Genomic DNA, 12,075 nt, shown 5'->3' with positions numbered 1-12,075 from the left:
TAATCATGTGTTGGAATGTGTTTGATAGAATAAAAGACACTTATGAATTTCCTGCCAATAAGTTTCGTCTGAATCTATAATCATGTGTTGGTATGGGTGCACTTCCCTGTTACCATCTTATAAAACAATCCTGAAATTGTGCTCAGTTTAATACATATTTCACCGTATGATAGCAAATTTTATCATCTACCAGTCTCAGAAACTTCAGGAGTAAAAGTTGCAGTTTTTGTGCTTTTATCATTCTGTTTTACCCAACGTAGGACTGGATGTGCGAGAATCATTGCTTGAATAGTTTTTTTAGGGTGCTTCTAAATGTACCCAGCAAATTTCTTAGTATACCCAGTAAATTTATTTATTTAAAAATATATCTAATTAAATCACATCATTTTCCAAATTGCCCTTATCTTGTACCCAGCAAACTTTTGTATTGCCAAAATTACCTTTTGTTTCACTCATTTGAAATCCAAAAAATCAGTATCCTCATCTGCCACACAATCCAATCATCTCCTTGTCTTACGCGCCTTGTTGCAATTTCATTGTAACTATTGAATCTTAAAGAAATTATACATGTCCAGTTCTGGCTAAAACTTTTTTTGAATTAGCATTGAATCCGAACCTATTGAACCGTATTTTAGTTATCCGTGGTTTACGAAAACGAGTCATTGGCTGAAGATAAAATTGGTTTCGACATCCATTTGAGGGAATTCGAAGTCAGCAACTCTTGCCCCCATTTGTTTTTCAAATTGCCCTGTTTTGAAGGAACAATTTGACCGACCTCCCATTTGATATGGGTTTTGCTTGGTGTTGTTTCTCTCGGCTTACTGAATGATTGTAGGAAATATTTATTTCCCAACAAATATTAAAGGGATCACTGAATCAGTTAGTGTTGATGAAAATATAACATTCAAATGTTAGTAGATATATGAAGATGCTCATATTGCAAGACAACCCCCAAGAAATTTGTTAACAGGAAAATGAAGCTGCAGAATCAGGAAACTTGGGAATTTTCTTTGAGAATCCAATGTTTGGTGAAAGTAGCTATCTAGCTAATCAAGGGAAACAAAAGAACATAAAAACATATACAGGAAGCTTGCTTGCTTGACCGCATGAAAAAGGTCCCCCATCTGGTATTTGGAATGACTCAAAAATAGATACACTCAGTATGCTAAATTAAAAAAGCTAGATGTTGTAGGAGAATAGAATTGTGTTTATTATTGATAATAAGAGCCCTTTATATAGGGAGTTTACAGAGTACACAAAAGGTAACAGAATCGGAATACAATTAGTATACCTAGGGTACTTTCCTATTACAACTCTAAACCCTAGTTTGTAGAGGCACACATTATGTCGATATCCTTTAACACTCCCCCTTGTGCCGCTCAAACTTGGTGATGACGCTTTAATTGTTGCCTCGTTAAAAACCTTGCCAGGTAACAAAAACCCTGTGGGACAAAAATAACCCTGGTCGAAGGACAAAAAGAGCACAACACGTCATTCACTCTTCGAGATCGAACATGTAGACATCATGCCTCCCCCTGATGTCAATATCTCCCCCTGATTGCTACAATCATGGGAGTTCGGATAACTTTCTCAATCCGATGCTCTGCACATGTTTCTCGAAGGTGGATTTTGGTAACGACTTAGTAGATAAGTCCGCTACATTATCCTCTTATCGGATTTGGTTCACTTCAGTATGTAGAAGTGCTTGTTGTCATTTTGATAGAGAGGAGGAGGAGCACGGAAGGTGGCATTTTGCCTTGTGGAGTCCGATCCCACACTTCCGTCGTCTCTTTTGTCTGTAGGGATAGAACAAGCCCATATCAATCGTACCTCTCAAATATCGAAAGATTGTCTTTATACCAATCTAATGGTGCTGCGTTGGCGCGGGGCTATATCTAGCCAAAAAGTTCATAATAATTGAGGTGTCCGGTCTTGTATTGTGCTAAGTACAATAATGCGCCTATTGTACATAAGTAAGCACTTTCGCTATTAACACGTCTTCGTCATCATCCCTGGGACGAAACGGATCCCTTTTAGGGCTAAGACTACAGACGACCATGGGAGTGCATTTTTGACTTTATCAAAAATGTCTCTTGACACGGTATACAAGTTCTGAATTTAGACAAAACAGTGTTCTCCCAAGGTCATTCCTCTCAAACTCGGAGTTCAGGTGTTCAGCGGTTTCCCTTAACTCTCAAGGGTTCCAATTATGTTTATCAACATAAACCGCGACAATTGCAAATCCGGAACTTGTCATGGAAACGCGTGGGCATAGTTCATCATATCCCTTCCCAATCAAGTAGTCATTTTAGTGAGCATTTCAACCTCGTTGCAAATGCGCTCCGTGGTCTAGAGCCACTTGACTTGGGTAAATAAAGTCTACAAGAACCTTCATTGTATTCCGTATCTAGATCCCCATAGAGATACGTAGTGACCACATTCGTAAGCTGCATGTTCAGTTATTTGGAAACTACCAAACTGACAAGGTAGTGGAGTGCAGTGACATCCATTACGAGAGAATATGTCTTCTCGTAGTCGATTCCAGGGCGTTGTGAGAAACCTTGCGCCATAAGGTGAGATTGCCATCTCTTTTCCTCATCACGCTATCTAACGAAGACATGTTAATGTCAATAGGTTTTATGTTAGGAGGTGTTGGCATCTCAGGCTCGAAATCCTTCCTCTTCGTTAGTGAATCCAATTCAACCTGGATCGCATCTTTCCATTTAGGCCCAAGTTTCTCTACGTTGGCATTCTTCAACGGAGTAAGGTTCGATGTCATTGGTCTCAATAATTCCACGTCCTCATGTACACTAGTGTAGTTCGTAGAGATCTCTATATTCTTAGGAATTGGTTCTAACATTAAGGCGTCCCCCAACGATGTCTCTTGGACATAACCACAATTCAAAATATTCTCATGAGACGGATTATGAGTATCAATGATCAATGGATCAAGTTGTGCCAAACTCTCTCTCTTCTTAGGGCGAGAATCCATCGAACCTATGGGTCTCCTACTCTCTCTAGCGGAACCCATGGCCTATGACGCCATTATGCCACCTTTGTGGCGTCACCATACTACCATCCATGGTAGTGGTGCAGTACCCATTTCTCTGGGTGGCACCATGTCCTCTTATGGGGACATCAATCCTTGCAGGCATGTTTGCAGCAGGTATATGTGATCTCGTCACTTTTAGGGGATCAAGATGAGACATAGTGGGGACAGACCACGACAATTCCTGTCGGTTCTGTTGAACATTGACGTTCTAATCTCCCCCTAACGACGGGAAGACTGTCTCATCAAAGTGATAATTCGCAAATCCAGCGAAATAGAGATCGCCTGTCAAGGGTTCTACATAGCGGACTTATAGTTGGAGACTCATGTCCAACAAATATATATATATATATATGCATTCGTTGCAATGACTCATGTTGATGCGCTGTGGCGACGCAATTGGCACATGAACCGCACACTCAAATATGCATAAATACGAGATATTAAACTCGAACCCAGTCACTAGCTGTAACGCAAATAAAAGTTGAGTGGCTGCTATGAGTCGTAGACGAATTAGCATAGCTGCATGCGTTATTGCATAACCCAAGTGGAAATATTGGTGCGCATTACCAATGTCCGGGCTACCATTGTAGTCGTTTAATGGTGGCTTTTCCGCGAGACCAATTGGGTATGTACATGGGAATATGATACTTGATATCAATACCCAATGATATGCAATAGTCATCGAAAACTGTCGATGTAAACTCTCTAGCATTATCAAGTCAAATTTACTGAATGGGATGATCTGGGTAGTGAGCCCGTAGCCATATGTTATGTGCTAGGAGTGTAGTATAAGCAGCATTACAAGTGGATAATGGCACAACACGTGACCAGCGTGTTTGCGTATCAACCAACACCATAAAACATCTATATGGTCCGCAAGTTTGTTGATCAAATCCATAGAATTCCCTTAGAGTCTTTGTGAGAATGGAATTATTTCCTCATCTCCTTTGCATAGGATGGTCTCAATCCTAAATAACAGGCTTTACAGAACAAAACATGGGCTTTATAATCAACCAATAAAGGTTTTGGTGAAGCCATAGTGTCACAATAGACTAGAGAAGTAGATAGAGGAGTTTATGGCGTCAATGCCATGTATTTGCCGCAGGGGGTAGACGGCACTGGCCATGTATGGCCTATCTTTGCACAATCATGGCTCCATGAGGCGCATGTGCAGCTCCTCAAACCAATTCTTGGTTCTTACTTTTCTTCGTTCTGAAAATGGATGTCCGTGTAAAGTCTTTAATACAGGGATCATCATGTCAAAGCCTATATGTGTCAAAATCCCATAAGTCGTCTCTCATGACATAGTTGGATTCAATAACTCAAATAGTGGTTGCATACAACCCACTAGAGCGACACATAAGTTTCTCTAATACTCGTTCACGTCCGTAGTCATTAGAGTGATGCAAAGGAACTCTGTCCATTCTCATAATGTGTTTCCACATGAAAACCATTGGCTCTTATAATAAAGTTCGAATTAAGGTATGTCCAAGACATTAAGTAAAAGAATTGACACTTTATTAATAGCCAATGATTACATCAAAGTTTCCAAAGTCTAATCCAAAATAAAATCAAAGTAAGACACATTGTAGTCACTCTATCCGTTTGGTAACTCCAATCAAATATGACCAGGAAAGTAGAGAGAGATGTTGGTGGAGCGAGGCTCTCTTAAGTACCAAGAATCTCAATGACTTTCCTAGACATCACATTTTATTGGGTTTGCCACATAAGAAAGAGTTAATGCAATTGTCATTTATTGACTAAAGCAAATTTCCATTACAAAAGTTCTTGGAAAAATAAAAAGGACTAATCTAATCAAAGTCTGTTGCATCCAGGTGCACTTCATCTTCAGCTTTGAAGTCCTCTATGGTGAGATTGACATCTCCACCATCTTCTTCTTCTTCTTCTACAAGGAACACTTCTTGCTCTCTCAGGTCCCTATATGCCCTGTAGCTTGCAGCTAGTTCCTCGCTTGCCTTGCATTACTTGAACCAATGCTCAATTGATCCACATCGATGACACTCATCATTGCGGCTGCCTCCCTTTAATTGAGGTGCACGTTGTGCACGTTGCGGGCGTTCCCTAGGAGGGTTGGTGCCACCACCACGACCCATTAAGCCACCATTACGGCTAGGGATACCACGACCCCCTCTCCCACGTGTGGCATTACCACCACGCGTATCCGCACCAAACTTGCAGTTTCCTTCCTGGTTAGGGCGGTTATATGGGCCCATACGTCCCTCTTGTCCCCCATTCTTAGGGTACCGCTCCTTGCGCCCTCCGTTGGGTGCATTATAATTCGCCTCATGAACGCTCTTAGTTCCAATGGGCCTTGAATTATAATTCCTCACGAGTATGTTATCATGTTTCTCAGCTACAGATATAATATTAATAAGCTGATGGAACCTCGTGATCCGTTGACTTCAGTACGGTATTGCTTTGATACCACAATGGCTGAAACAGGGAAGGTGGAGAGAGTTTTCTCAATTAGCCCTTGCTCTGTGACAGGTTGTCCACAAAACCTCAACATGGACTGTATGCGAAGAGCTTCTGAATTATATTCAGCAACAGACTTGAAGTCAGCAAAGCGCAGATTGTTCCATTGAACCTTCAAGTAAGGGAGGAGGGAATCTTGGACATTGCCAAAGCGCTCTTCTAGCGCTACCCATAGCTCTTTTGCATTCTTGATCGACATATACTCCAATCTGAGTGCCTTATCCATATGGCGTCGCATCAAGATAACTGCTTGAGCATGCTTTGTAGATGTTCGGTTGAACTCAATATCCGGGTTAGGTGCCTGGATTATGGGTAATATTCCCTTGGAAGTGAGATGGTTCTCAACATCGGTTACCCAACTGTGGTAATCCGAGCCTGTTGAGTCAAGCATGGGAAAGTCGAGTCTAGGTTCATTCGACATCCTGAAAATAAGAAGAGAAGATATATTAGTTTCAGAGTTAAAACTTCCACGAAAACTAAAACAATAAGATTTCCGAGCTATGCTACCAAGAAATCAATTTCCAAGAATCTCTTTTGGATTAGAACAACAATGATGTTTTAATATGGTCAGAATTTGATACTTACGGACGCTCTTAGTCCAAGTATTGTGAACGCTCTTAGTTCACACGAACACTCTTAGTTCGTTTAATTATGAACACTCTTAGTTCATACGAACACTCTTAGTTCGTTAAGCGTGAATCCCCACAATTCCGCTTTGTTAAATATCAAACTCATTTGGCAACATATATTCCAATATTTGCAGAAAATAAAAGGAATTTAAATACAAGAATGCAGCAACCTTAATTATAAAAACTTACGTGATTGTTCTTAGCTTGAAGACACGCGCGTGTTGATGCAGGCGTGTAGCTAAATTAAAATCGCTGGAATCTGGTCGGAAAATTGGCAGTTGGTGGGCTGCCGTCTCCCTTCCTTTTTTCTCTTTCTTCCTTTTTTTTTTTTTTCCTTTCTTCCTTCTCCCTTTTTTTTTTTTTTTTTTTTGTCGGGCCCAGCCCTTCTTTCTTTTTTTTTTTTTTTTTCTTTCTTCTGATGGACCCACTCCTTCTCCCTCCTTCTACGCTTCTTCTTTCTGTTTTCTGGTTTTTTTTTTTTCTTTCACTTCGCTGGCAGTCGGAAGAGATGCAGCGGCAGGGATGGTGGTGCACGGGCTAGGCTGCAGCGAGGGCTGCTGGGTGTGCGCGCCGCTGTGCAGCAGGAAGGTGCAGGGGAGCGTGCAGCGGTGCAGCAGGAAGCAGCGCACAGTCGGAGGTGCTGGCGCTTGATTGTTCGCGGCCTGGGCTGCTTGTGGCTTGGGCTTCTGGGAGGCTTGGGCTGCTGGGAGGCTGCCACGGTGGACTGACAAGGACTCGAACTGGAGAGGGAGGCCGATCGTGGAGGGTTTGGTGGCCGGAAGGACTGGGCTGCGCAGCAGTGCGCTGGGATCGATCGGCAGGATCGGGGTTAGGCTGAGAAGATGGCCTGGGAAGACTGTGCCGATCCTTGGGGCTGGACGAGGCCGGAAGGAAATTTTTTTTGTTTTTTTTTTTGCGGCAGAGAGAAAAGTTTTTTTTTTTCTTTCTGAAGCTAGGGTTAGAACTCGTGCTGATAACGTGTTGTAGGAGAATAGAATTGTGTTTATTATTGATAATAGGAGCCCTTTATATAGGGAGTTTACAGAGTACACAAAAGGTAACAGAATCGGAATACAATTAGTATACCTAGGGTACTTTCCTATTACAACTCTAAACCCTAGTTTGTAGAGGCACACATTATGTCGATATCCTTTAACACTAGATACATTGTTCATAATCTAAGATTACAACACCACAAGATAAGATCAAAGTAGGGAGGAGGGAAACGAAGAAAGATTGGGTATTAATTAGCCTCTGGTTTCATAACAATCTACATGCGGGTGTTGGCAAAGTTCATCAATTGCAGTTCGTTGGAGACAAATCTGTCCAATTCTTATATAATCAAACTCCACTATTTCAAATTTCCTATTACAGGAATCCCTCCCTTCCCTATATATTAGGATATATCCCACAAATTCGATCGAGTTTAATATAAAAGGCCTTTTCTTCCCATAAAATCAATCGTGTTAAACTAACATACCCAAGAGTCATGATCAATTGACAAGATGTGAATTAGTTAATCCATGGTTTTCAAAAAACAGAAAATAAGGATTGTTTAGTCGAAATCACCAAAGAGGATTGGTATAAGGAATGATGAACACTGGGAAGTTTCTATTGCCATGTTTCTTTTGTTGGGTACATGATAAGGTTAGTTTGAGAAATGATGTGATTTAATTAGATATATTTTTAAATAAATAAATTTGCTAGGTACACTAAGAAATTTGCTGGGTACATTTAGAAACACCTTATTTTTATTTTTTTATTTTTATTTTTTATTTTTTTAGTAATACAATGAATTGCGCAACAACTAATGGTCCGTGAGATCAAATTATCATGGGCATTCGATACTCCTGAAGAAATGAACTCGCCTGTATCAATTCAATGCCTACAGATGGAGTTTGGTGCATGTGTAACTCACTTGGACTACGGATTTTGGTGCATGTGCAACACTCCTGGACCGTCGAGACACAAACGTGCCTCAATTGTTCCAACAAGGTCAAATAGGCAGTTCTATAGTTGATAACCGACCCTAGTTAAAGACGAGGAAAAGAGAGCAATGAGATGACTAAAGTGAGCGGCCTGAGAGATTTCTGATAAAGAAAGGGACATGATTTTCAATTCGAAGGGCATATGATGAGCAAAGAAATAGTGAAAGAACGTGATGGCACATTGCGTGGGGCATTCAACATTCCTTCAAAGCAGACACACTTTCAAAGCCTTTCTCCAAACTGAAACAGTCCAATGATATCACAAAAGTTCATGGTTGCATAGCTTTCTTTAAGCCAATAGGGAAAACCTTTAAGGAAAACAGAACCCAGACGTTTCCTTTGTTTAATCTTTATGTGACTAGGTGCATCTTTTGCTTTAATAAAGCTACACTTTTAGACCAATGTGTATAATGTTTATTCTCTTGAATAGATTATATAGACAATTATAGATTGCTATAGATTTATAATCACTCTCACAGCACACTAGCTGCTTTGTGAGTACAAATCAAGTCAGGAAAACAGACTTGGTTGCCATTTTATCATCGTAAAAAAATCAAACCAGAGGGATCAGCTTTCATTTCATTGTTTTGCAGCGAAATATCATCAGTTGCTTAAATTGTACATGTACATAGTTGGCATTTTCAGGAGCACAGCTAAAGAATGAACGAAATAGTAGAAACAGAAACATGAATTTTTCACTTTGCCTCTTTCCTTTAAGCAATTCTCAATATAAATGAAAATCTGTGCTGCAAACAACCATGATCAGGATGAAGAACCAACAATCAAAGGCGACGAAGGAGGATGAGCACGTCTTGTTCGGCTTCTACCCCTGCGGGTTGTTGGGCCGGATGGAGAGGATGATGAAGATGAAGAAGAAGTAGAAGGTATTGCCACATTGTTTGCTTGGCTTGTTAGTTTCTTCTCGTCTCCTTCATATGCCTTATCGTCTATTCTGTGATGACGAACTTTTGTTGAATTTAAAGTTACAGGAAGAACACAATTGCAGAGGAAGCCTGCAATTTAATAAATGGTTTTCCAGTGTTATAACAAAATCAGCCACACAATTAAAACAAAGAAGAAATCCAATGCAGAGTAGCGGAGTTTAATTTGAAGGACTTCATAACAAGGTCCATAATCTATTGTGAGAAATAATTAAACAAAGAAAAATAATAAGATTAGGCTAACAACTTGAAGTTGGATTGCTGTGTTTTATTGATAAGAATGATTCAACGGACAACAACATCCCCACTAATGCAGGAGGAGTTCTAGCTTCTAACTACTAAGTGCATCCATGTCTACAGAAGCTCATTGAATTATAATTTGCCATTTCCCATGAAATATTACAAACACTGCAGGAGTTAGAATGAAAATGCAAAAGTCAGATAAGTTCTTACCGATTCTTGCAAGCCGATTAACCCAATTTGGAATTGGGTTCCCAGTCAATCTCATACAAGCATCATTGCAGAAATGGTTGCAGTTTTTGGTGATCAAGTTGTATGCATTCCCTCTATATTGCTCAGCAAGCTGTTCCATCACCGTTCTCACCTCTAAAGGCCCAACATCCGTTTTCCCAATCAAAATTGCTTTCCTAAATGTAAATCCCTCACACTTTTTTGGTTCCCCTTCAAAAATCCCAGTTGTTGGATACTCATGAGCTCCAAATGCATACTCAATCCCATGGACTGCAAAAGTCAATCCAATCAAAACCTCCACAAAACTGAACAATGATATACAAAATAAAGGTCCAAACTGCTAACCTCAAACACTATCCAGAAAAATCCCATAAAAATAGGAAAAACAAAACAGTATCTTAAGAGAATGTTCATGACTAATTTCTACCAAAGCTGTTAAAAATTACGAATCTTTCAATTGCAGATCATTCAAAATCCAGAACTTTTTGTCATCAGCCAAAATAATAGAGATTGAATCTACCAATCTGCGCTGAACCAAGTCCAAAGATTAAGTAAACGATCCACATTACATAAGTACCATCTCGAATAGATTTCAGCATATCTGACAGATCGAGTACACAGTTTAAAATTTTCAAAACCCAGATAGATTATTAACAAGACAATGAGGATTGAGGCAAGTAGAACAAACCTTGTACACCAGAATGGTAGACTCCAAGACCAAGCCAATAAGCGTAGCCATTATAAGGTGTCAGATCATAAACGTTCAAGTACACAGGCATGGATCCAGTGTCATCAGTGGAGACACTCTTTCGACACAGCATTTTTGTCCTCTTGTTGTTGCTGCTGCTGCTGCTGCATTTAGAGACTAAAGCTTATATGGGCACTGTCATTTTCACACAAGCACCCATTTCCCATTGAAGAACAAGAAGAAGAAGAAGAATGTAATCGATTGCATCAGAGTTCCAAGTCACTTTTTAAATTGTGGGTTTTTGATTTTGAGTTTGATTTGTGGAGATAGATAAGAGAACTGAGAAGAATCTCGTTGATGGGTTCCACACAGTGAAAGGTGGTGGTGGCTGTCTTTTCAAAATAACATAACAGGGAGAGAGAAAGAGACTGTGGTTATGATTATGGTTATGGTTATGGTTGGTGTTGGTGTTGGTGTTGGTGTTGGTGTGATGTGTTTTGTTATATAAAACTTGCATCTATGAATAATTGGACTTCGATTTGATTGGAATTACAGCGAAAAGCCTCCTTATCTCGATAAAGAGTTTGAATTTTTAGGAGAAGGTGACGTACACTCATTATGCTAGCTACATAGTGGGGTGTCATATTAAAACACAATAATCCTGATTAGGGTTTGTTTTTTTAAAGAAAAGGAATGATTTTTGGGGCAGAAAACTACTATAATTTTGGCTTTCGGGGGTCACAACATAGAGAAAGAAAGGGCAAAGGACCCAAAGCCAGATGAGATGAATCATGAAGGTAATTAATAATAGATTATTAGTACGAGGCTGATTATCAGTCTGTCTTGGGATTTATGGGTTTTAATTCCGGGGCCAAGGTCAAACTCTGGCTTTTAGATTAGCAAATTTAGCAGGGTTTAAGTGATTATTAATTAGCAGGATTTATCGATTTTACCAATGCTCTCATTTTTCATGTCTATTAATGGAGTACTAATTTTATACCACCGAAATTACTCTCAAATTAGCCACAATTATATTCGTTATAAAAGTGCTAATTATCATAGAGTGAAGATTAACCAAATGAGATTAGCAGTAGAATCCAAGTCAAAACAAATAATGAATTGAATATATCATGATTCACCACTAAAGCAAAAGAAGTGTTTTACAAGGATAAAAAGTACATTTTTAAATCTAATTTGAGAGATTATCTTATAAATCTAACTTCATTTCTCCTCTCTTTTGGATGAAATGGTGTCCAACATGTTTTTTTTTTTTTTGAGGAGATGGTGTCCAACATGTTGATAGGGTGAATTACTCTAGGATTGCACTGATTTCATTTATGAGAACTTGACCTTAGTAAAAATGGTGAATTTAACGAGGACTCAACTACGATGGTCTTAAAAAAACGGGAATTGAGAATCAATTCAATAATCATCGATAATAATGGCCAACCGCCATGACCCCACCTTAGGTCGTGCTATTGCTCATTTCCCTCCCAATCAACATCACTCGTGCTTTGGGAATATTTCATCTCTTTCATAATTTTTTAGAATCTAACTCGTCGGATTCATGCTGTACAAAAGACAAACACTTAACATAAGCATTCACTATTTCTCATATTGCTCAGATTGCGCCCAATCTTCCTAAATGCGTGCACAAGCATCCTCCAATGCATGCCAAAAATATATTAAATCTTGTACACCCATGAGGTGTGTACAATTAATAAGCTTAGGACATCCTAGAACCTACAACTATGAGATGTCTACTTGTGTCAGGCTAGGAGGCCCTAGAAACTACAACTAAGAGGTGTCT

The 12,075-nt window shown here is 39.6% G+C and overlaps 1 protein-coding gene across 1 annotated transcript; it reads right to left on the bottom strand.

Annotated features, from left to right (window-relative positions):
• Positions 1-8,710: 8,710 nt before the first annotated feature.
• LOC112188896 (deSI-like protein At4g17486) lies at positions 8,711-10,733 on the bottom strand. Its single transcript, XM_024328124.2, has 3 exons — positions 10,266-10,733; positions 9,560-9,847; positions 8,711-9,178 (listed from the first exon to the last, which is right to left on the bottom strand). The coding sequence occupies exons 1-3, from the start codon at positions 10,396-10,398 to the stop codon at positions 8,928-8,930; spliced, it is 672 nt and encodes a 223-aa protein (XP_024183892.1). The 5' UTR covers positions 10,399-10,733; the 3' UTR covers positions 8,711-8,927.
• Between the last annotated feature and the right edge of the window lie 1,342 nt (positions 10,734-12,075).

This window comes from Rosa chinensis, chromosome 2, assembly GCF_002994745.2.
Source record: "Rosa chinensis cultivar Old Blush chromosome 2, RchiOBHm-V2, whole genome shotgun sequence".
NCBI classification, from domain to species: domain Eukaryota; kingdom Viridiplantae; phylum Streptophyta; class Magnoliopsida; order Rosales; family Rosaceae; genus Rosa; species Rosa chinensis.
Note: the sequence above shows the minus strand (reverse complement) of the source record. Positions and strands in the feature narration are given on the sequence as shown.

What these genes read in the sequence shown, in the direction of transcription:
- LOC112188896 (XM_024328124.2), bottom strand. Translation starts at nt 10,398, where the DNA reads ATGCTGTGTCGAAAGAGTGTCTCCACTGATGACACTGGATCCATGCCT. An exon ending in CTACCATTCTGGTGTACAAG is followed by an intron (nt 9,848 to 10,265) that starts GTTTGTTCTACT and finishes TGACTTTTGCAG; the next exon opens with TCCATGGGATTGAGTATGCA. An exon ending in TAATCGGCTTGCAAGAATCG is followed by an intron (nt 9,179 to 9,559) that starts GTAAGAACTTAT and finishes ATTAAATTGCAG; the next exon opens with GCTTCCTCTGCAATTGTGTT.